This window comes from Oncorhynchus tshawytscha, linkage group LG02, assembly GCF_018296145.1.
Source record: "Oncorhynchus tshawytscha isolate Ot180627B linkage group LG02, Otsh_v2.0, whole genome shotgun sequence".
NCBI classification, from domain to species: Eukaryota; Metazoa; Chordata; class Actinopteri; order Salmoniformes; family Salmonidae; genus Oncorhynchus; species Oncorhynchus tshawytscha.
The window spans coordinates 12520911-12542452 of NC_056430.1; the positions used below are offsets into that span (position 1 = coordinate 12520911).

Sequence of the window (21542 nt, forward strand, 5' to 3'; positions counted from 1 at the left end):
CATCAATTAGTCTGGGCATGGACTCGACAAGGTGTCGAAAGCATTCTGCAGGGATGCTGGCCCATGTTGACTCCAATGCTTCCCACAGTTATGTCAAGATGGCTGGATGTCCTTTGGGTGGTGGACCATTCTTGATACACACAGGAAAGTGCTGAGCGTGAAAAACCCAGCAGCATTGCAGTTCCTGACACAAATGGGTGCACCTGGCACCTACTGTCATACCCCCATTTCAAAGGCACTTAAATATTTTGTCTTGCCCTTTCACCCTCTGAACGGCACACAATCCATGTCTCAATTGTCTCAAAGCGTAAAAATCATTATTTAACCTGTCTCCTCACCTTCATCTACCCTGATTGAAGTGGATTTAACAAGTGACATCAATAAGGGATCATATCTTTCACCTGGTCAGTCTATGTCATAGAAAGAGCAGATGTTCTTAATGTTTTGTACACTCAGTGTAGACACACATGTACATGTAGCTCTGATAAATAACAGACAATGAAACTTGACAAAAAAAAGAGAAAGGTTTTATTTTATGCTGAAACAGACCAAAATTCTTCAATCCCCCCCTGCCCCACCCTAATTTTTTAGGTGAAAAGTAACAAATTCCACTTGCTGATAACAGTAAACTCTTTTAACCTGATGTGAGTGAGCTCAGCTCGTCTGCCTGACAGACTAATAGCAAGGTTTGAATTACAGTAGAGCTAGGGGGCTATAGCCACAATGAACAAATCAGCCTCGATGTGCCCCCCCTTCCTCCAAAAAATACTCACAAGATTTCGACGTCGGGCACCCTGGCCCTAAGAGACGGCACCCCTGAGAGTAAAAAAACTGACTAATAGCATTGCTGAGTCACTGACTAATTATTAATGTAGGCCTATCTTCTTCGCTCATCCTCCATGTACTTCTTCCAGTCAGCCCACTAGGATCTTCTGGCTGAAGAGATCATACTCCCGGTACAGGATGTAATCTTTGAGCCGGTTGGGTAGAGGCAGGAAATGCCTGAACACTGGGGCCCTGAGACGCAGTCGGCCCAGACAGCTACGGATCTTCAGGCGACAGAGATGCTGAAGACAGCGAGCGTTCTCTGTGGAGAGGGATGATGATTATGATGATGATAGACACAGTCAGATATGAGCTAGTCAATTACATAGACTGTCAAGTAGGCTTAGTTCATCAACTGTCTGAGGGACATATTTCAGGTCCAGTAATTATAGCCAATAATTAGGGGCAAGATTTTTACCATGGTCAGGTCGCATGCTCAGGAACAACTCCAGGCCCTCAACATAATCATAGTCATGAACAATCTATGCCTTCTATGAAAACATAACTGTTTTCCCAATGAATGGTTAACAACACACATAGATGTGTTTTGTCCACCTAGTTTTGTTTTGTTTATCCACCAACCTTGAATTTTACAGATATCAGGCCACTGCTTTTGTTCCATCAGAACAGCCTTTAGTTTCGAGCAGAAGGTCACGTGATCGACGTAATCCATCATGATACGCACCACGTGTCCCGAGTGTTCTTTCAACCAGTACACTGAGATAACCTCGCAAAACTGCAAGGAAGCACATAATAGTTTTAGGTAACACTTTACTAAAAGCCTGCAGTTATTACTTAATGCGTTCTAACTTGTTATAAGCATACTAGGAGCCTAACGTTTTAAAGCTAGAATCCTGAATTCAAACGATAAAGTGTATTTTGGGTTCGGATGAATTTATGAAATTTATACGTTTATTCTTCAAGAATCAATGGGTACATATCATTCATTTACATGTCCAAAAATGGATGTTGCAACTTTGTATTCTAGCTTTAAGGAACTAAAGTATAATACTTAGCCACATAACCTGACCAGAGAGAAACCCCTGGACCTATTCACCCTACCAATATCCCCCTTACCATGGAGTCGTTGATGACAGAATTTGTCCAGCCCTCATAGTCATCAGGAACATGGGACGCTTCACCGTAGTTGCACTCGAAGCAGCGCTGGACATCGTAGCCATAGTTACAAAGCATGCGCAGGACAACCTCGTCCTTCAAGGCGTACTGCAGCGCGGAGGGGAAGTGGGTGGTATTGATGCGGGAGAAGTAGTTGACGTTGGCTCCGAACCTCAGCAGGACGTAGATCATCTCCAGGTTACCCGACCTCAGAGCCACCTGCAGGAGGGAAAAAAGTGTGTTGATAAGTGCACCTTTCTTTCAAACCTTGGTGAATCCACTACTTTATTACAGTTTTTTGTGTGTTCAACTTTCACAAGTATGTGTTACATTTTCACAATTATATGCACAACAATACAAAACAGATCATCATAATGGCTCATGTTTGAAAACACTTAGCGCATTTTCAATTGACTGAGTACAACAAACACATTCACAAAGCCACGTGTTCACTGCACCAAATCACTCTTTCAATTTGAATACATATTCAATCGAAGTATCTGCTTTTCAAAATGCAATATTCATTTTACTTTTGATATGATTTTCTTGTCATTTGTTCACACATTCATAACATTACCCTGAAGAAGGCACAGTGAGGTCGAAACATTGGTGTTTTTAAGCCAATAAATGACTGGGAGGTTATATTTATGGATTGTGGGACTCTCTTTGTTTTCATAGCTTACAATTTATTCACCGTTAGTCAGCACCTCTACACTAAATCATTTTCTCTGAGTGCTCATGCTTTTTATTAGACTTGTCATTTGTTAACAATACAATTAATTATCACTTAATCAAACTGCTCAAAACTGATAACTACTGAACCAAAATTATGTAGTGCCTAGTAAACGTACACTACCGATCAAAAGTTTGTGGTCACTTAGAAATGTCCTTGTTTTTGAATGAAAAGCAAAAAATGTTGTCCATTAAAATAACATCAAATTTATCATAAATACAGTGTACACATTGTTAATGTTGTAAATGACTATTGTAGCTGGAAACGGCAGATTTTTTTATGGAATATCTACATAGGCGTACAGAGGCCCATTATCAGCAACCATCACTCCTGTGTTCCCATGGCACATTGTGTTAGCTAATCCAAGTTTATAATTTTAAAAGGCTAATTGATCATTAGAAAACCATTTTGCAATTATGTTAGCACTGCTGAAAACTGTTGTTCTGATTAAAGAAGCAATAAAACTGTCCTTCTTTAGACTAGTTGAGTATCTGGAGCATCAGCATTTGTGGGTTTGATTACAGGCTCAAAATGGCCAGAAACAAAGAACTTTCTTCTGAAACTCATCAGTCTATTCTTGTTCTGAGAAATGAAGGCTTCGGAAAATATTCAGACCCCTTGACTTTTTCCACATTTTGTTAGGTAACAGCCTTATTCTAAAATTGATTAAATAGTTTTCCCCCTCATCAATCTACACACAATACACCATAATGACATCACAATACACCATAATGACAAAGTACAATTTTTGTTGTTGAAATTTTAACAAATGCATATACATATAAAAAACGGAAATATCATATTTACATACACTAAGTATTCAGACCCTTTACTTAGTACTACAAGCTTGGTACATCTGTATTTGGGGAGTTTCTCCCATTCTTCTCTGCAGATCCTCTCAAGCTCTGTCAGGTTGGATGGAGAGCGTTGCTGCACAGATCTTTTCAGGTCTGTCCAGAGATGTTCGATTGGGTTCAAGTCGGGGCTCTGTCTGGGCCACTCAAGGACATTCAGAGACTTGTCCCGAAGTCACTCCTGAGTTGTCTTGGCTGTGTGCTTAGGGTCGTTGTCCTGTTGAAAGGTGAACCTTCACCCCAGTCTGAGGTCCTGAGCGCTCTGGAGCAGGTTTTCATCAATGATCTCTCTGTACTTTGCTCTGTTCATCTTTGCCTCGATCCTGACTATTCCCCAGTCCCTGTCGATGAAAAACATCCCATAGCATTATGCTGCCACCACCATGCTTTCCCATAGGGATGGTGCCAGGTTTCCTCCAGACGTGACGCTTGGCATTCAGGTCAAAGAGTTCAATCTTGTTTCATCAGACCAGATAATCTTGTCTCTCATGGTCTGAGAAACTTTAGGTACCTTTTGGCAAATTTATAGCGGGCTGTCATGTGCCTTTTACTGAGGAGTGGCTTCCATCTGGCCACTCTACTATAAAGGCCTAATTGGTGAAGTGCTGCAGAGATGTGTGTCCTTCTGGAACGTTCTCCCATCTCCACAGAGGAACTTTAGAGCTCTGTCAGAGTGCCCATTGGGTTCTTGGTCACCTATCTGACCATGGCCCTTTCCACCCGATTTCTCAGTTTGGCTAGGCGGCCAGCTCTAGCAAGGGTCTTGATGGTTCCAAACATCTTCCATTTAAGAATGATGGAGGCCACTGTGTTCTTAGGGACCTTCAAAGCTGCAGAAATGTTTTGGTACCCTTCCTCAGATCTGTGCCTCGACACAATCCTGTCTCAGAGCTTTCTTGACAATTCCTTCGACCTCATGGCTTGGTGTTTGCTCTGACATGCACTGTCAACTGTGGGACCTTATATAGACAGTTGTGTGCCTTTTTAAATCATGTCCAATCAATTGAATTTACCACAGATGGACTCCACCTCCATCAAGTTGTAGGAACATCACAAGGATGATCAATGGAAACAGGATGCACCTGAGCTCAATTTCGAATCTCATAGCAAAGGGTCTAAATATTTACAGTCCCAGTCAAAAATTTGGACACACCTACTCATTCCAGGGTTCTTCTTTATTTTTACTATTTTCTACATTGTAGAATAATAGGGAAGACATCAAAACTATGAAATACCATATATGGTATCATGTTGTAACCAGGTTCGATCCCGGGCTGTATCACAACCGGCTGTGATCGGGAGTCCCATAGAGAGGCTGACCTTGGTCATCAGTTGAACAGTGTCCCCTCCGACACATTGGTGCGGGTGGGTGTTATTAAGCATGGTTAGGCGGGTCATGTTTCGGAGGACGCATGACTCGACCTTAGCATCCCGAGCCTGTTGGGAAGTTGCAGTGATGAGACAGGATCAAATTTAGGGAGATTTTTTTTTTTAAATATATGATTCACCGTTATTTAACTAGGCAAGTCAGTTAAGAACAAATTCTTACTTACAATGACGGCCTACCAAATGGCAAAAGGCCTTTTGCGGGGACGGGGGGCTGGGATAAAAAAAAAAAGAATAAAAAAAAAATATAGGACAAAACACACATCATGACAAGAGAGACAACACTACATAAAGAGAGACCTAAGACAACATAGCATGGCAGCAACACATGACAACACAGCATGGTAACAACATGGTAGCAACACAACATGGCAGCAGTATAAGATGGTAGCAGCATAAAACATGGTACAAACATTATTGGGCACAGACAACAGCACAAAGGGCAAGAAGGTAGAGACAACAATACATCACGCAAAGCAGACACAACTGTCAGTAAGAGTGTCCATAATTGAGTCTTTGAATGAAGAGATTGAGATAAAACTGTCTAGTTTGAGTGTTTGTTGCAGCTTGTTCCTGTCGCTAGCTGCAGCGAACTGAAAAGACGAGCGACTCAGGGATGTGTGTACTTTGGGGACCTTTAACAGAATGTGACTGGCAGAGCGGGTGTTGTGGAGGATGAGGGCTGCAGTAGATATCTCAGATAGGGGGGAGTGAGGCCTAAGAGGGTTTTATATATAAGCATCAACCAGTGGGTCTTGCGACGGGTATACAGAGATGACCAGTTTACAGAGGAGTATAGAGTGCAGTGATGTGTCCTATAAGGAGCATTGGTAGCAAATCTGATGGCCGAATGGTAAAGAACATCTAGCCGCACGAGAGCACCCTTACCTGCCGATCTATAAATTACGTCTCCGTAATCTAGCATGGGTAGGATGGTCATCTGAATCAGGGTTAGTTTGGCAGCTGGGGTGAAAGAGGAGTGATTATGATAGAGGAAACCAAGTCTAGATTTAACTTTAGCCTGCAGCGTTGATATGTGCTGAGAGAAGGACAGTGTACCGTAAGAATAAGTCTAACGTAACAAAATGGGGAAAAGGTGAAGGGGTCTGAATACTTTCCTTCAAGCCCTGTATATGGATGTGGCTGTAAATACTACATCATCATTCTCCATTAGACAGTGTGCTTTAATAGGACAAAGTGGAGAGTCACTATGTACTACCATTTGTAATTATAGTGTAGTGTACAATGCACTGATGAAATACCTGGGTTGTATATATAACAATATATTCCACTCATTATGTGAATTACATTGACAGGTGATAGTGTATCAGTCGACAAAGTCATGTAGAAAAGGTGATCTTGTATAATGTCCCCTGGGGCAGAAATGACATACAACACGTGCTACATTTTTACAGGAGCCAACTGCTTCACAATAACCCTATTTCTGATGATTTGTCCTGAGTATGTACTGTGTAAGGATAATGAAACTGTAAGACTGACATATTTCTCAACTTGCTCACAACCTGTCATTTGACAGAAATTATATATATGTTTTTTTGATTGCATGTCAAGTTTTTGTTAAATAATGTATGGAAAATGATATTTTCTATTCAGCACGTCAAAAAGAACAGTTTTGACATTTGTATCTTGTATTTTTTGCTATTGGATTAAATGGTAGTTAAAATGACTAAATGGTGAGCTTATCATTATCTGATGTATTGGGGACTAAACTAAAAATTCTCGTGGTATTTCACAGAAAACTTAGATTTTGCATGAATGACTCAGGGGTGAAAGATGTGTGAAATCCCAATCAATGCACAATCAAAGGTTCTGAATATAAGATAGGGGGAAATACAAGTGTTATCAGTTTAGTACTTAAGAGTTTTTGATTGAGAAAAACGAGTTTCTGCGTGTTGATGTCATCAGGGTATTTGACAAAAAGCCACGAGGGCCTGTTTTCAAAAAGTGTCTCAGAGTAGGAGTGCTGATCTAAGATCAGGTTTCCCCTATCCATATAAATGTATCCATTATGATCTAAAATCCTAGATCAGCATTCCTACTCTGAGACTGTTTGTGAATATGAGGCCTGACCTGTAGGCATTTGACAGGGTCCTGGTTGGGCATGGCCCCAGCCTCCAGCAGCAGCTTGACCGAGGGGACATCATCGTTGGACACCGCAAAGTACAGGGCAGACTTCCGCTGGTCGTCGTAGTTACGTCGGACCCAGGGGTGCAACATGTAGTTGGGGTCATAGCCTGCCTTCAGCAGGGCCTTTAGACACTGTGTGTGACCACCAGCAGCTGCAGAGTGTAAGGGGCTCATTCCACTCTCATACACTGCGTCACAGGTCGTCACAGGGATCAGGATCTTCAGAGCTCTAAGTGATTGAGTGAGTGAGGGAGAGAGAGAAAGGCCAACTGAGCTCTGAAATGTGATTGTGATTTCTAAGCACTAAACTCAGATCTGTGACGAGGTTAAGGGTGCAGTACCGGTGCCACCTACTGTAAATGGCCCCTGTGGGAGACTCTGTGGATGGGGAGGTGTCCGGTGTGTTTGGGGACATTGGCATCAGCTCCATACTCCAACAGCAGAGAGATAATCTCAGGGTTGCCAGAAGCAGATGCCTCAAATAGGATTGTGGCATAATCCTGGGCCATAGACTCCACGTTGGCCCCTGCTGATACAAACAGCAAACAACAACACATCTGTATTCCTTGTACAGAGCAACAAAAACAAAAACAAAGTCCATGACATACAAGAACTAGTTGATGCCAATTATACACCCTTATATGGGCCCAAGTCATAAGATACAGCAAGTGCTTGTGTAACAGGTATGACCTATCTGCATGCCAACTAAACAAAGCATTTTTATTGGTTAATTGACAGATCATGTGATTTCAACCTCCTGTTTTGTGTTTCCTGGCTGCTTCCCACAGGGGGTGATGCAGTGCAGAGGCGTGATGGATCCTATGCAGACTATGATGATTTAGTTGATGAAATGGTCAATGGGGTTTGAGCTGAACGTTGAATATGAGAAGAAGTAGTATGGATGCCGGCCTGCTGGGCTGCGCCCTTTCCTGTGCCACTTCCTGTGCCACTTCATGTGGCCCTTTTGATTTCTTTGGTTTGTTGGTATGTTTTGAGTGATTTTAACTAGACTGGTTTTAAGAGTAAAACGTAAGTGAAAATTATATTTATGGGGGAAAAGTAATTGAACAGAAATGAGAAACTGGAATGTGTTGGATACAGGATAATGGAAAAACATGCCATAAAGGGGACATCTGCAGTTGCTACATCTGATATGTACCCATTGATTCTTGAAGAACACAATTTATAAATTCCTCCTGAGCTTAGTTCAACAATTGTACCACATCAGAACCAAAATATAAGCTTGCTTTACTCCAATATTTGTAAACAAAGTAAATGTAAACAAACACTGTATAGCCTCATCTCAAAACATGGTTAAAATGATATCCCTTTGATATCATTTCACCAGTCCCTCCCTCAGCTTTTTACTAAAACAGGGGTGGGGATAGGCTTTGTTATTATATCCACTGCAGATTGCCACAATAAGAAAATAAACATCCCTTTTGTTGTCTGCCTCTTCTTCACTCTGCCTGCTCAACTCAGACATAGAACCTGTCACTTTTCCACCTTGTGACACAGGGACATTAGTACAGTACAAGTAAAATAATCTAATTGAGCCAAGGGTTCCCAAACTTTTTCACTTGGGGAACATTGTCTATTTCTATGGGAAGAAGCACGGTTCAGGACACAAACTGTTCACACCCCTCTTGTTGGTGGAGAGAATTTAGCTGATATACAGCTTATTCCTTGCAATTCTACACATGTTGTCATGGGGTGCAAAGAAAATGTTAACGTTTCAGAGCAAATTTTCTTGCAATTCTATACATTTTGCCATGTCAAATGTGTATTCATGTGATATTTGAGTGACAAAAAAATTACAACAATATCTATGGGCTAAAAAAACGAGAAAAAAAAACGTTAGCTGACATGGGCTAGTTGATCTGGATATTTCTGACAAGTTATAAATATCTCTCTAAGTTATGCAATGACTAACATGACAAGAGGAATTGATGATGATCTACATAATTTCGAAATTATATACGTATACAGTACCAGTCAAAAGGTACTTACTTTACCTTGAATTCTAAATAAATCCCAGACAGTGTCATCAGCAAAGCACTATCACACCTCCTCCTCCATGCTTCACGGTGGGAACCACACATGCGGAGATCATCCGTTCACCTACTCTGCGTCTCACAAAGTTATGGCGGTTGGAACAAAAATCTCAAATTTGGACTCATCAGACCAAAGGACAGATTTCCACCGGTCTTATGTCCATTGCTCGTATTTCTTGGCCCAAGCAAGTCTCTTCTTATTATTGGTGTCCGTTAGTAGTGGTTTCTTTGTAGCAGTTCGACCCTGAAGGCCTGATTCAAGCAGTCTCCTCTGAACAGTTGTTAATGAGATGTGTCTGTTACTTGAACTCTGTGAAGCAGAGGCTGCAATTTCTGAGGCTGGTAACTCTAATGAACTTATCCTCTGCAGCAGAGGTAACTCTGGGTCTTCCTTTCCTGTAGCGGTCCTCATGAGAGCCTGTTTCATCATAGCGCTTGACGGTTTTTGCGACTACACTTGAAGAAACTTTCAAAGTTCTTGACATTTTCCGGATTGACTGACCTTCACATCTTAAAGTAATGATGGACTGTCGTTTCTCTTTGCTTATTTGAGCTGTTCTTGCCATAATATGGACTTGGTCTTTTACCAAATAGGGCTATCTTCTGTATATCCCTTACCTTGTCACAACACAACTGATTGGCTCAAACGCATTAAGAAGGAAAGACATTTCACAAATGAACTTTTAACAAAGCATCCCTTATTATTGAAAATGCAATCCAGGTGACTACCTCATGAGGCTGGTTGAGAGAATGCAAAGAGGGTGCAAAGCTATCATCAAGGCAAAGGGTGGCTACTTTGAAGAATCTGAAATATATTTGGATTTGTTTAACACTTTTTTGGTTACTACATGTTTCCATGTGTGTTATTTCATAGTTTTGATGTCTTCAATATTATTCTACAATGTAGAAAATAGTAAAAATAAAGAAAAACCCTTGAATGAGTAGGTGTGTCCAAACTTTTGACTGGTACTGTATATACATATAATTATATTATTTTGCGGGGTGGGGATCCAGGCCCACCCCACAGTTTGAGAACCACTGACATAGGCTACTGTACCTTTCTGGACGAGGGCTTGGACTACCTTCACATGCCCACACTGAGCGGCAAGGGCCAGGGGTGTGAGCCCATAGTCGGACCTGGCGTCTGGGTTGGCCCCAGACCTGAGAAGCAGCTCCACAAATTCCTCCCGTCCCAGCTTGGCAGCCTCGTGGAGGGGGGTCCTGCTGTGACATCCCTCCAGGTTCACATTGCTACCGAACCCCAGTAGGAGCTTGGCCAGGTCCAGACGATCGTTTCTGATAGCTGTTGGATGGACGGAAGAAGTGGGATAAGTCTGTAATTATCCTACATGTCCTAGAGTTCTTCTCATTGTCAGGACTACATAGGCTTACATTTGGACTGTCTATTGATCTGTCAGCTCTACATTCAGTTATTCCCAGAACCAAATATCATGTGAGCTGGAGTCTGTCACGAGAGACTAACCTTCAGTATGATTTGAGTGTATTAATAACAGAGGATGCAGACCGGTTTACCTATAACTAGCGGTGAGTCCTCTTCGTCATCCTGGCAGTCAGAACTGGAATGATTCTGTAGCAGAAAGGTGGCGTTCTCTATCAGACCTCGCTCCACCGCCAGGAACAGAGGTGTCTTTCCCCGGTCGGTCCGACATTGCACTGCATTTTGACTCGACGCTGAGGAAGGCGTACATCAAGTCAGTCTTATGATCTATCATTATACTTTTAATATTATTTTGTCATTGAAAGGAAACGTGAACTCATGTTCACATTTGACTATCGTGAACAAAAATATAAATGCAACATGTAAAGTGCTGGTCCCATATTTAATGAGTTGAAATAAAAATCCCAGAAATGTTCCATATGCAAAAAATGCTTTTCTCTCAAATATTCTGCACAAATGTGTTTACATCCCTGTTTGTGAGCATTTCTCCATCCACCTGACAGGTGTGGCATATCAAGAAACTCCTTAAACAGCATGATCATTACACAGGTGCACCTTGTGCTGGGGACAATAAAATGCCACTCTAAAATGTGCAGTTTTGTCACACAACACAATGCCACAGATGTCTCAAGTTTTGAGGGAGGGTGCAATTGGCATGCTGACTGTAGGAATGTCCATCAGAGCTGTTGCCAGAGAATTGAATGTTAATTCCTCTACCATAATCCGCCTCCAACATTGTTTTAGAGAATTTGGCAGTACGTCCAACCTGCCTCAGAACTGCTGACCAAGTGTAACCACGTCAACCCAGGACCTCTACATCCGGCTTCTCCACCTGCAGGATCGTATGAGGAGGGGGTGGTTTGGAGTATTTCTGTCTCAATAAAGCCCCAGTGGCTCACAAGTGGGTGGGCCTATTCCCTCCCAGGCCCACCCATGGCTGTGCCCTTGCCCAGTCATGTGAAATCAATAGATTAGGCCTAATGAATTGATTTAAATGGACTGATTTCTTTATATTAACTGTAACTCAGTAACAGCTGTTGAATGTTGCATTTATATTTTGGTTCAGTGTACTTTCGAGCTTTGAAAACATCAGACAAACTTTTATTTTGGTGTTTAATGTCCCTTTGATTGTTTGTATCTTCTCAAAACAATGCATGATTTAATTGACCCTTGTGTGTAGGGATGTACTAGACGAGACAAAGATATACAAACCTGCAAAGGTGACCTCTAGAATATTTTGGTTCTTCTGACTAACGGCCTCATGTAGGGGGATCCAGCCTCTGTTGTCCACTTCAGAGAAAGCACTCTGGCTGACAGACAGCTGGCGGAGAGCTGCTTCGTCACCTGGCAACAAACCAGGAAGCAGAGAGGATTATCAAGGAGACACTGTTATGGAGACACAGTAAATAACCAATAGTGCAGAACCGGCACTCACTACTCACCTTTTCTGATGGCGGAGAAGATTTTTACATTATCTGTTATATCTTGACTGTGGAAAGAAAAAAGTCACACCATAAAAGCTGTGCCACCAACCTCATGATGAAGGTGTGAGTTCCAGATACAGACTTTATCATTTATAACCTCTTTATGTCTGGAGAAGTGTTTACAATCTCAGGACCAACATAAAATGTACAACTATCCTACTATCTGGGCAGACCTGTGTATCTGTGTCTGGTGTGCTGCTAAAGGTTCACAAGGGTGAAGCAAGAAGCTGTGTACCTGCACTCATCCCCTAGGCTGGAATCCTGCGATTCAATCTGCTTGTTACATTCCAGAAGACTCTGTTCAATCATGTATTGAGTGTCCACATCCTCATAGTCGTCCCCTTCATATCCTAGTTCGTCAAAGTGCATGTCCAGGCCTCTTGCAGTCTCGCTAGTGGGGATCTCTCCAGCTAAACTCAACAAGACAAACTATCACCTGGCATGACCTATGGCCTATAGCATGGCATGCATGTGACAGGCACATCCCTTCACAATCAATCGACCAAGTTTACATTGTTTACTATGCCTAACAATAGTCTTAGTTGGTTTGGTGGATATGCCCAATAATTTACACAGACTCATTTAATTTGGCATGTTGCATCATGTGTAACAAAATAACAGGTATCCAGGTCAAAATATTCATAAACACATCCACGCAAACACATAGAAGTTTGTGAGTCATAACCCCTTGTTGTGAAATGTCAAGCATGCATGTGTTCAACGGCCCATGGCGTAGTCAATGGCAGGTTTCAAATGTTCCATTTTAAGGATGCATTTGTAATGAAATGTGATACAGTGTTTCAATCTTAATCTAATTAAGGGCTGTAGGTCTATAGCTAACAATCTCATGGATTTTAGAATTCTTCACTTTTTTTTTACATATTGAAGAGATAAAACCCTTACAGTAGACATTTAGTGTAGGCCCACGACTCTTTATATGAACTTTTCATATGATCTAACACACCAAGACTAGGTTTATACTATGATGCAGTTTGTTTTCTTTTACCTTTCGTAATCAGGCTGTAATGTGGCTATGGCGTCCTTCGTGGTTTAAAGGGGATCCGTTTTTCTCCATTCTGGGGCTATTTATACCTCCCCTGCTATAAATACCTGATCATGAGACAGACCAGCACCCAGGGTTTCTCTGTACCTCTGGCACACTGAACGACACCCACTGACACACTTTTCCTGCTCCTGCATGTTGCTACTGATAGACACAAACAGATTCACTTTTATGACGGAATTACTGCTTTTATAAAGATTATAGACTAGAGCAAGTAAATAAGAAAGAGATGCATGAAAGACTATTTGCATGAACATTCTTCCTTTAAGATACACAATTGAACAGTTTACAGTTTTGAAAGCGGAAAGAATGCATGCAATACCTTCTAAGTGAATTCTCAGTGCATTATTTTAAATAAGACAATTGAATCACCACCCATACTTATGTCCAGTGTAATGAAGTGTCTGTCCATCATTACTCACCGACAGCATCCTCCAGGAAGAGTGTTATCATGAACTGTTTCTCTGTGCTACTCCAGTTGTTTGAAGGTCATCAGACTTCTGCCTGTGGAGAGGATGGATGCTGCCCTGCACAGGCTCTGGCTGCTGGATTCCTGTCACTCACTATCACCCATGTCTCATCACTCACCAGACACCTCCACTGAAGTGATCAATGTAATCCTCTCTGCCTCTGAAGGAATGCTGTGTGAAAAGAGAACCGTGAGATCACTTCTTGTCAACAACCACAATCTCTCTTATTGAACCTGATAACCTTACAGGAAGTTAGGCTAAGTGGATGTACTGGTACTGGTACTTTCTGTATATAGCTCCATTCTTGTGTCTTTTATTTTATTCCTTGTGTGTTACTATTTTCTTTTTAAACTCTGCATTGTTGGGAAGGGTTCGTAACCAAGCATTTCACAATAAAGTCGACACCAGTTGTATTTGCGACAAATAACATTGATTTGATTTAAAGCTCTGGAATGATTTACACAAAATATGACAATTTAGTATTTAAAATAGAGACTTTGGAGTATTGAAATGTGTTAGTGTATTCAGTTTTAGTACTTTTCCGTAATTCAATGTTACTTTAGTTGAGGGTTTCCATGTATCTGACCCCCACCTCCACTAGGTGGAAATAATGTTTACATGCACATTAATAATTCAATATTAAAGTGATTATGTCAGCAGGCCATGGCAATAGTCATGTAAACACTTTACTCTGCTTATCTTAATCTGCGTACGGTCAAAAATCGCAGTAAGCATACTCTTATTAGATCACCTGTTTTTCTGATCAATCTTTTAAAGTTATTAGGACATGTAGATAGCTTAATCTGCGCTCCAGCTGTGTATTTGATCTGCGCACGGGCACGAGTGACATTAAAAAAAAAAAAACGGAAAACTGAAAATATGCATTTTATGAATAGTTTTAACATACGAACTTAATGTCGCAAAAATAACATGTTCGCTTTGGTAGAACGTTTATTTTGATTGCCATTCTTCTGCATGTGTCCATGTACACTGAACAAAAACATAAACGCAACAGTGTTGGTTCCATGTTTCATGAGCTGAAATAAAAAAATCACAGAAATGTTCCAAATGCAGAAAAACCTCTCAAAATACCTTCTTCAAACCTTCTCAAAATATGAAGACACTGATTAAACAGCATTATCATTACACAGGTGGATCTTGTGTTGGGGACAATAAAAGGTCACTCCTGTGCAGAGTACTTCTGTCTGTAATAAAGGACTTTGTGAGGGGGAAAATCATTCTGATTGACTGGGCCTCCCCAGTGGGTGGGCCTATGCCCTCCAAGGACCACCCTTGTCTGCACCCCTGCCCAGTCTTGTGAAACCAATTGACTAGGGCCTAATTCATTCATTTCATTGGACTGATTTCCTTATATGAACTGTAACTCTGTAAAATCATTGAAAATGTCACATTGCATTTATGTTTTTGTTCAGTATAAAAAGTTTTAGGGAAAGTACAGATTAATCTCACAACATAAGAATGTTCTGACAGCATGTTTTCTGTCTGTGAAAAAGTATTAAACGAACTGAAAGAATTTCACCACTGAATTACAATTTCAGCAGCAGCTGGCGACGAGTCCACGAGATCTTTTCTATTCAAACTGTCCATTTCATATCCTTTATATTATTCCCAAACACGTCACTTTCATAATCTGCAGCAAATCCTCTTCCACCCCAACACCAAATAATTTGTCATTCAGGTTTAACACTGCATGTCTCAATATATGTCTAGACTATTGCACATTGCATCACAAACATCAAAATGTAATCCTATTAATAATTGGGATGAAAGGATATTACATTCTGGAAGAGGGGATTAGTATCATTGTGTAAAATGTCCTAAGATCCTTCTTGCCATATTCAAAAGTCTGGTCCTTCGAGCTCAAAACTAAAATTGTTTTAGTAACTAAAACTCCGGCCAATGCAATCTATGCTCCCAGCTTCGAAATCAATCACTACGCCACAACAAAAAAGGATCACACAATCTATTGGACAGCTTTTATACCGGATAAAAAGGACTGTAAATTATACGTCAACAGGTGTGGCTAAATTTGGGAAAGTGTATGAGGAAATGAGATACACCAATCATGGTTGAGAAAAAGACATTGCCTCTTATTGGCAGCTGTCTGACATTCATGCACGTTAGTTCCAGATGATGCCACGAAATAAGTCCTCTTCATTACTGGAGGGGTATAAGTGACATGTCAGAGGCGCAAAACTTGACTGAAGATGAAATGCATCTACTCTACGACCAATTAAGACACCCAATGTCAAACCATTACAATCCCTCGAACAAGTTATAAATAAAACACCAAATGGAACAGGTGAAGATGTAATTGCCAGAACAGACAGCTTGGGTAGAGCCAAACACATCAGCACCACTGATGCTCTGCTGGCAGGATCACGTGCTAACACACACTCACATTTATTTTCCTTTTACCTTTATTTAACTAGGCCGGTCAGTTAAGAACAAATTCTTATTTTCAATGACGGCCTAGGAACAGTGGGTTAACTGCCTGTTCAGGGGCAGAACAACTGATTTGTACCTTGTCAGCTCGGGGATTTGAACTTGAAACCTTTCAGTTACTAGTCCAATGCTCTAACCACTAGGCTACCCTGCCGCCCAAACATTTTATCTTGAGGACAATAACTTTATAAAAAAGAAATCGCTCGAGTTATTCTAATAATTAACCTGGACACGTAGAAGTGAATCAGAGAAGACCCTCAGATCAGGAACCAGGATGGGCAACTCAGTCCCCTGGGGCCAGAATGTCAGCTGATTCTTTCAATGGCACACACACACCCACCCACACTACACCTGGTGGATTTGGAACAGGAACAAAAAAACAACATACACTTCAGAGGACCACCAAAGTTGCCCATCTCTGCAACATACTATCAAAATGCACAACAAAATTCACAACAAACCAACTGGAATTGTGAAAACATTTTATTGATTTCCCCATCAGAACAGTCTAAGATCTGGGTCTCTCCTTCTTGCCTTTGTAGAGGGCCAGCAGGGAGACGTTAGCCACTTTGACCACCTTGAAACGTACACCAGGGATATCACCGACGGCGTGTCCCTTACGCCCGAATCCTGCCACAAGAACCTCGTCATTTTCCTGAAAGACCAAGGGAAACAAGCTGGATACACGACAAAATGCATAATTGAATATTATAAATATCATCCTACATCACATCATATATACACACACACATATATATTATTTTCTTTCTTAGATTATTCAGGGCTCTATGCTGATGTTATTTTTTTACAAGGAGCACGTGCGCTTAAATTGAAAAAAAAATATTAGCATGTACAAGGTAATTTACGATAGGCTCATTAATCCCCCTCCTCTCCAATGTAACTATTCCCCAGGTCGTTGCTGTAAATGGGAATGTGTTCTCAGTCAACTTACCGGGTGAAATAACAGAAATTAAAAATGATTCAAAATATACAGGCTTCACATCAAATATTTAGGCTCATTTGATCTCACTGTAGACAGCCCTGTTATTTATGGGGAGTCTTGCATTTGTTAGTGGATATCAGGCACAGTTTATAGACACTAAACTGCATCCATCAGACCCTTTACACAGTGGGTGTAAATAAAAATGTTAGTCATTGAATAATACATTTAAAACACTACTTTGGAAAAATGCTTGGGTGCCAGGCTGACTAGTTAACTCTTACCTCGATGAAGTTCAAGCAACCATCATTGGGGACAAAGGCGGTTATCTTCTTGCCGTTCTTGATGAGCTGGACCCTGACACACTTCCTAATAGCGGAGTTGGGTTGCTTAGCTTCAACACCACTGTAAGACAGGGATAGAAACATTTGGAACTGGCATATTGGTTGACATGTCATTACACATTATTGATACTCAGAGAAGACATTAGGGCCTATATTAACGTGTCCCAGAGTAGCGGTGCTGCTGAACTAGAATCTGTTTTGGCTTTCAGATTATGCTATAAATAAGATTAAATGGGGGGGCTGAAACCAGATGTGCACTCCAAACAAGACAGTCTCTCAATACGGTCCCTGATTATTAGTGAGGATATTAGGGGTGTTGTGATGTACTTACACTTTCTCAAGTACAATTCCCTTGGCGTGGGAAGCGCCTCCGAAGGGGTTAGCCTTCAGGGCAGTGCCGAGATGGGCCTTTTTGTACTGTTTATCGTGCCATCTCTGCTCACGACGGTGGTTACGCAGCTTTCTGGCTGTACGCAGACCACGACACTTTCCTAAAGAGATACAAAGTAAATAGTTAAACATGCTAGCTTTTGACTTAATAATAATGTCCAACAAAACATTGTTTGACCAGTCAGCCAACTACCGGTTGCTACACAAGATATCCGGACATGAACACCGCATCAAATGCGGTTAACACCTGGAGCAACTGGCTAACAATTAAGTTCATTGGAAAATAATTTAGTTACATTTAACCAAATTGCTTATGTGCACATCCATTTCAACAACTTTGTAAACAAAACTCTGGTAACTGGCTACATAAATGTTTGGTGACTGAAAAGGAAGCGCTGGCCAGCACTGACGGCACGTTATGGCCGTCTCCACGTTGCGGAGATCGCTGGTGGCAAATTTCAGAATATGTCTAGAAATACATCCTGTTCTGCCACGATAATAACGAAATGGGTAAGAATACATTCAAATTCCATGTCAATATAGAAAAGACACTGATATATTTTGTAACCATTCCGTTAAAAATAGAAAATTATCGTACCCATGTCTGCAGATTACGAACCCAGGCTAGAAAGAAAGAAGACCAGAATCCTCCGCGGCAATGTCTCCTCGCAGGACCCCAGAGGTGGATACTAACATGCCTGTTTGGCAGAGTTTTCTCTCGGTAAATTTAGCGTATTTTAAATTTAGCTACATTTAAATAAACATTATTAAAAATACACGATTTAGGGAAAAGGCACATGTGCACTATTTGGATAGCTTTGTTATATCAAGTCTATATAATATTGAGATATTTACATGCCTGATTCAAAATGCGACAAATCATCAGTCAAAACGAGTCTGAATAGACATTCTTCTTCTTCGTTTTGATTTAACGGCATTTGGCATCAAATGTTAATGGTGAATTACAGCCACCAGCTGGACCAGGTATTGAATAAGAAACAAACAAACACATTTCGGAAAAGGGGGAAAACAACATAATACAAAATAAAACATGTAAACAAAAAATAAATAAATATCACACTTCTTCAATCACATTCCACTCCAAAATACATCCCTACACAGGCTCAGGGGCACTCAGGCTCAAGGGCACCTCATTCTCCTTCACCAGGGCACTTCAAGAATTCAGGCGCATGTTCACCTCCACAGTTGCAATATTTCCCTTCTTCTGGCATTCAATATTCTTCCCTTCTGCACACAATTTACACATTACCAAATATTTTACATGTATGACACTGAAGGGGCTTATGCACAAAAGCTTTTACAGGGTATCCCATGAATCCTAACTTTATATGAGAAGGGAGAGACTCTTCATCAAAGAACAGTAGCATGGATGAAGTGAACTTATTTTCTCCGTCCACCATACAGGTCAGTCGACGTATAACGATAACGAGTGGAGGACAGAGGAGCCTCTTAAAGAAGAAGTTACAGGTCTGTGAGAGCCAGATATCTTGCTTGTTTGTAGGTGACCAAATACTTATTTTCCACCATAATTTGCAAATAAATTCATAAAAAATCCTGCAATGTGATTTTCAGGATTTTTTTTCTCATTTTGTCTGTCTATGATGAAAATTACAGGCCTCTCTCATCTTTTTAAGTGGGAGAACTTGCACAATTGGTGGCTGACTAAATACTTTTTTGCCCCACTGTATGTTATTTCACAGTTTTGATGTCTTCACTATTATTCTACAATGTAGAAAAAGTAAAGATAAAGATACACCCTTGAATGAGTAGGTGTGTCCAAACCTTTGACTGGTACTGTACATTTGTATTAAAGTAATCAAAAGTAGTACTGGCAGCCTATTTGGTACCATATTTTTAGCATGCAATGACTACATCAAGTTTGTGAATGCATTTGCAGTTTGTTTAGGTTGTGTTTCAGATTATTTTGTGCCCAATGGAAATGAATGGTAAATAATGTCATTCTGAGTCACTTTTATTGTAAATAAAAATATGATGTCTCTAAACAATTATACATTAATTTGGATGCTACCATGATCATGGGTCATCATTAATGAATCTTGACAAATGATCAGTGAGTTACAGAGGCACAAATAATTTGTCCAAATACATTTGATTCCCTAAAATGGTGGAATACTAGATACAAAAAGTGCTGTAATTTCTAAACGATACCCGATATGGATGGAAATACCCTCAAATGTAAGGTGACAGTCTGCACTTTAACCTTTATAGTCATTGTATAATTTGAAAGTGCTGGAGTACAGAGTCAAAACAACAACAAAATGTGTCACTGCTCAAATAATGTTGGACTGCACTGTATGTCAGGAATCCAATGGGATGATTTGAGGTAGGCAGCGGTCAGCGGTCTAACAGTACTGCGCTTTCGTCCCTTTCCTCGCCCCAACTTGGGCGTGAATCAGAGACTCTACACACATCGACAACAGTCGCCCTCTAAACGTCGTTACCCATCGCCACCACAAAAACCGCGGCCCTCGCAGAGCAGCCTAATTCCCCGCTTTATTGACTACGTTTCGATCGAAACGGATCTTCTTCGTCAGGTCAAACAGACTGTGCTCACACCCCAAAATATACACATTTCACCTTACATGACCGTTAAGCACATGATGCATGGTTGGTGTGGAAACAATTCAATTTACGTTTGCGCATAGTCAATCATAATTAATCACAGAGCTACATATGGTCACAAAGGATTACGTACATACAAATGGGTCCAAGTTCAAACCGAGGAAAACCTAGGTACAATATGCTACAATAAAAAAGTTTTAAAAAAACAAACATAGGCTATCAATGGACTGATTCATATTGTAATCATCTAAATAGTAATAAAATAGAGCCAAAACATCATAATATAATAGCAAATGCTCATGATATAATAGTTTTTATTTTAAATTAAGGGGTGGTAACACCAGTCTGTTGCCATAATAAAATTAGCTATAGGGGGTTGAAATACAGTGCCTGCTGCTGCAACTGGTGTGAAATGGTTGGCTAGTTAGCGGTGCGCGCCAGTGGCTTGTGCATCTGTGACGTCACACTCCGAAACCTCGAAGTAACTGTTTCATTTGCTCTGGTTGCTGAGGAGCATCAACAGTGTGCGGGCCTGCCTGTTCTTTACAAGCATATTGTACAATCTCATCGTTCATGGGTTACTGATGTACAGACAGAAGGGTGGACGAGTCTAGGAGACAGAACGGATTCCTCTATAGTCAGACAGCTATATTCCATTGATGAAAATGAGGATGTAATTCCAGTGGTTTAACATGCCTTTTGTCATACTGCTTCATCAACCCATGATCGAATCGGACGCAGAGCTATTTTTCTTCTGAATTAGTTATTTGATTTATTTGACCCTTATTCTACCAGGTAAATTGACTGAGAACACGTTCTCATTTACATCAACGACCTGGGGAGTTACAGAGTGTAGGAAGGGGGGATGAATGAGCCAATTGGAAGCTGGGGATGATTAGGTGGCCATGATGATATGAGGGCTAGATAACTGGTTTATCCTTCAAATTAATTCCTATAGAGATAGCATCGTATCTAGGTCATTTAATTAGGGGGGTGCCTTCCCTATCGAACAAAAATCCCGGCAAGCATACTGACCTTGAACATATAAGTATCGGTGTATTTATGAATCAGTTTTGTTGAGGACACCTCATGGGTTTTGTGCGCGTGTGTTCTGAGTGGGTGTGACCGTGACACATGATACCCCTCCCTCTAGATGCCTATTGGCTGCTGCCCGTGTCCATCATTAGGTTCAGGCTTCGGCTCTTA

The 21542-nt window shown here is 40.9% G+C and overlaps 2 protein-coding genes across 3 annotated transcripts; both read right to left on the reverse strand.

Moving 5' to 3' along the window:
• Positions 1 to 546: 546 nt before the first annotated feature.
• LOC112221664 (dynein axonemal heavy chain 12) lies at positions 547 to 16422 on the reverse strand. 2 transcript variants are annotated; one of them, XM_042330495.1, is made up of 13 exons: positions 16284 to 16422; positions 13545 to 13763; positions 13066 to 13266; positions 12295 to 12469; positions 12018 to 12064; positions 11788 to 11919; positions 10650 to 10808; positions 10174 to 10419; positions 7417 to 7591; positions 7006 to 7291; positions 1903 to 2160; positions 1408 to 1561; positions 547 to 1087 (listed from the first exon to the last, which is right to left on the reverse strand). In XM_042330495.1, the coding sequence occupies exons 4-13, from the start codon at positions 12426 to 12428 to the stop codon at positions 915 to 917; spliced, it is 1764 nt and encodes a 587-aa protein (XP_042186429.1). In that variant the 5' UTR covers positions 12429 to 12469; positions 13066 to 13266; positions 13545 to 13763; positions 16284 to 16422; the 3' UTR covers positions 547 to 914. The 2 variants fall into 2 exon arrangements, with proteins under 2 accessions (XP_042186429.1, XP_024239657.1); XM_024383889.2 differs by having other exon boundaries at positions 7417 to 7588; positions 13066 to 13763.
• A 101-nt stretch (positions 16423 to 16523) lies between these two features.
• Positions 16524 to 18437, reverse strand: LOC112221674 (40S ribosomal protein S23). The gene is made up of 4 exons (XM_024383904.2): positions 18331 to 18437; positions 17674 to 17833; positions 17283 to 17403; positions 16524 to 16713 (listed from the first exon to the last, which is right to left on the reverse strand). Exons 1-4 carry the CDS (start codon positions 18332 to 18334, stop codon positions 16567 to 16569), a joined length of 432 nt encoding a protein of 143 aa, XP_024239672.1. The 5' UTR covers positions 18335 to 18437; the 3' UTR covers positions 16524 to 16566.
• Between the last annotated feature and the right edge of the window lie 3105 nt (positions 18438 to 21542).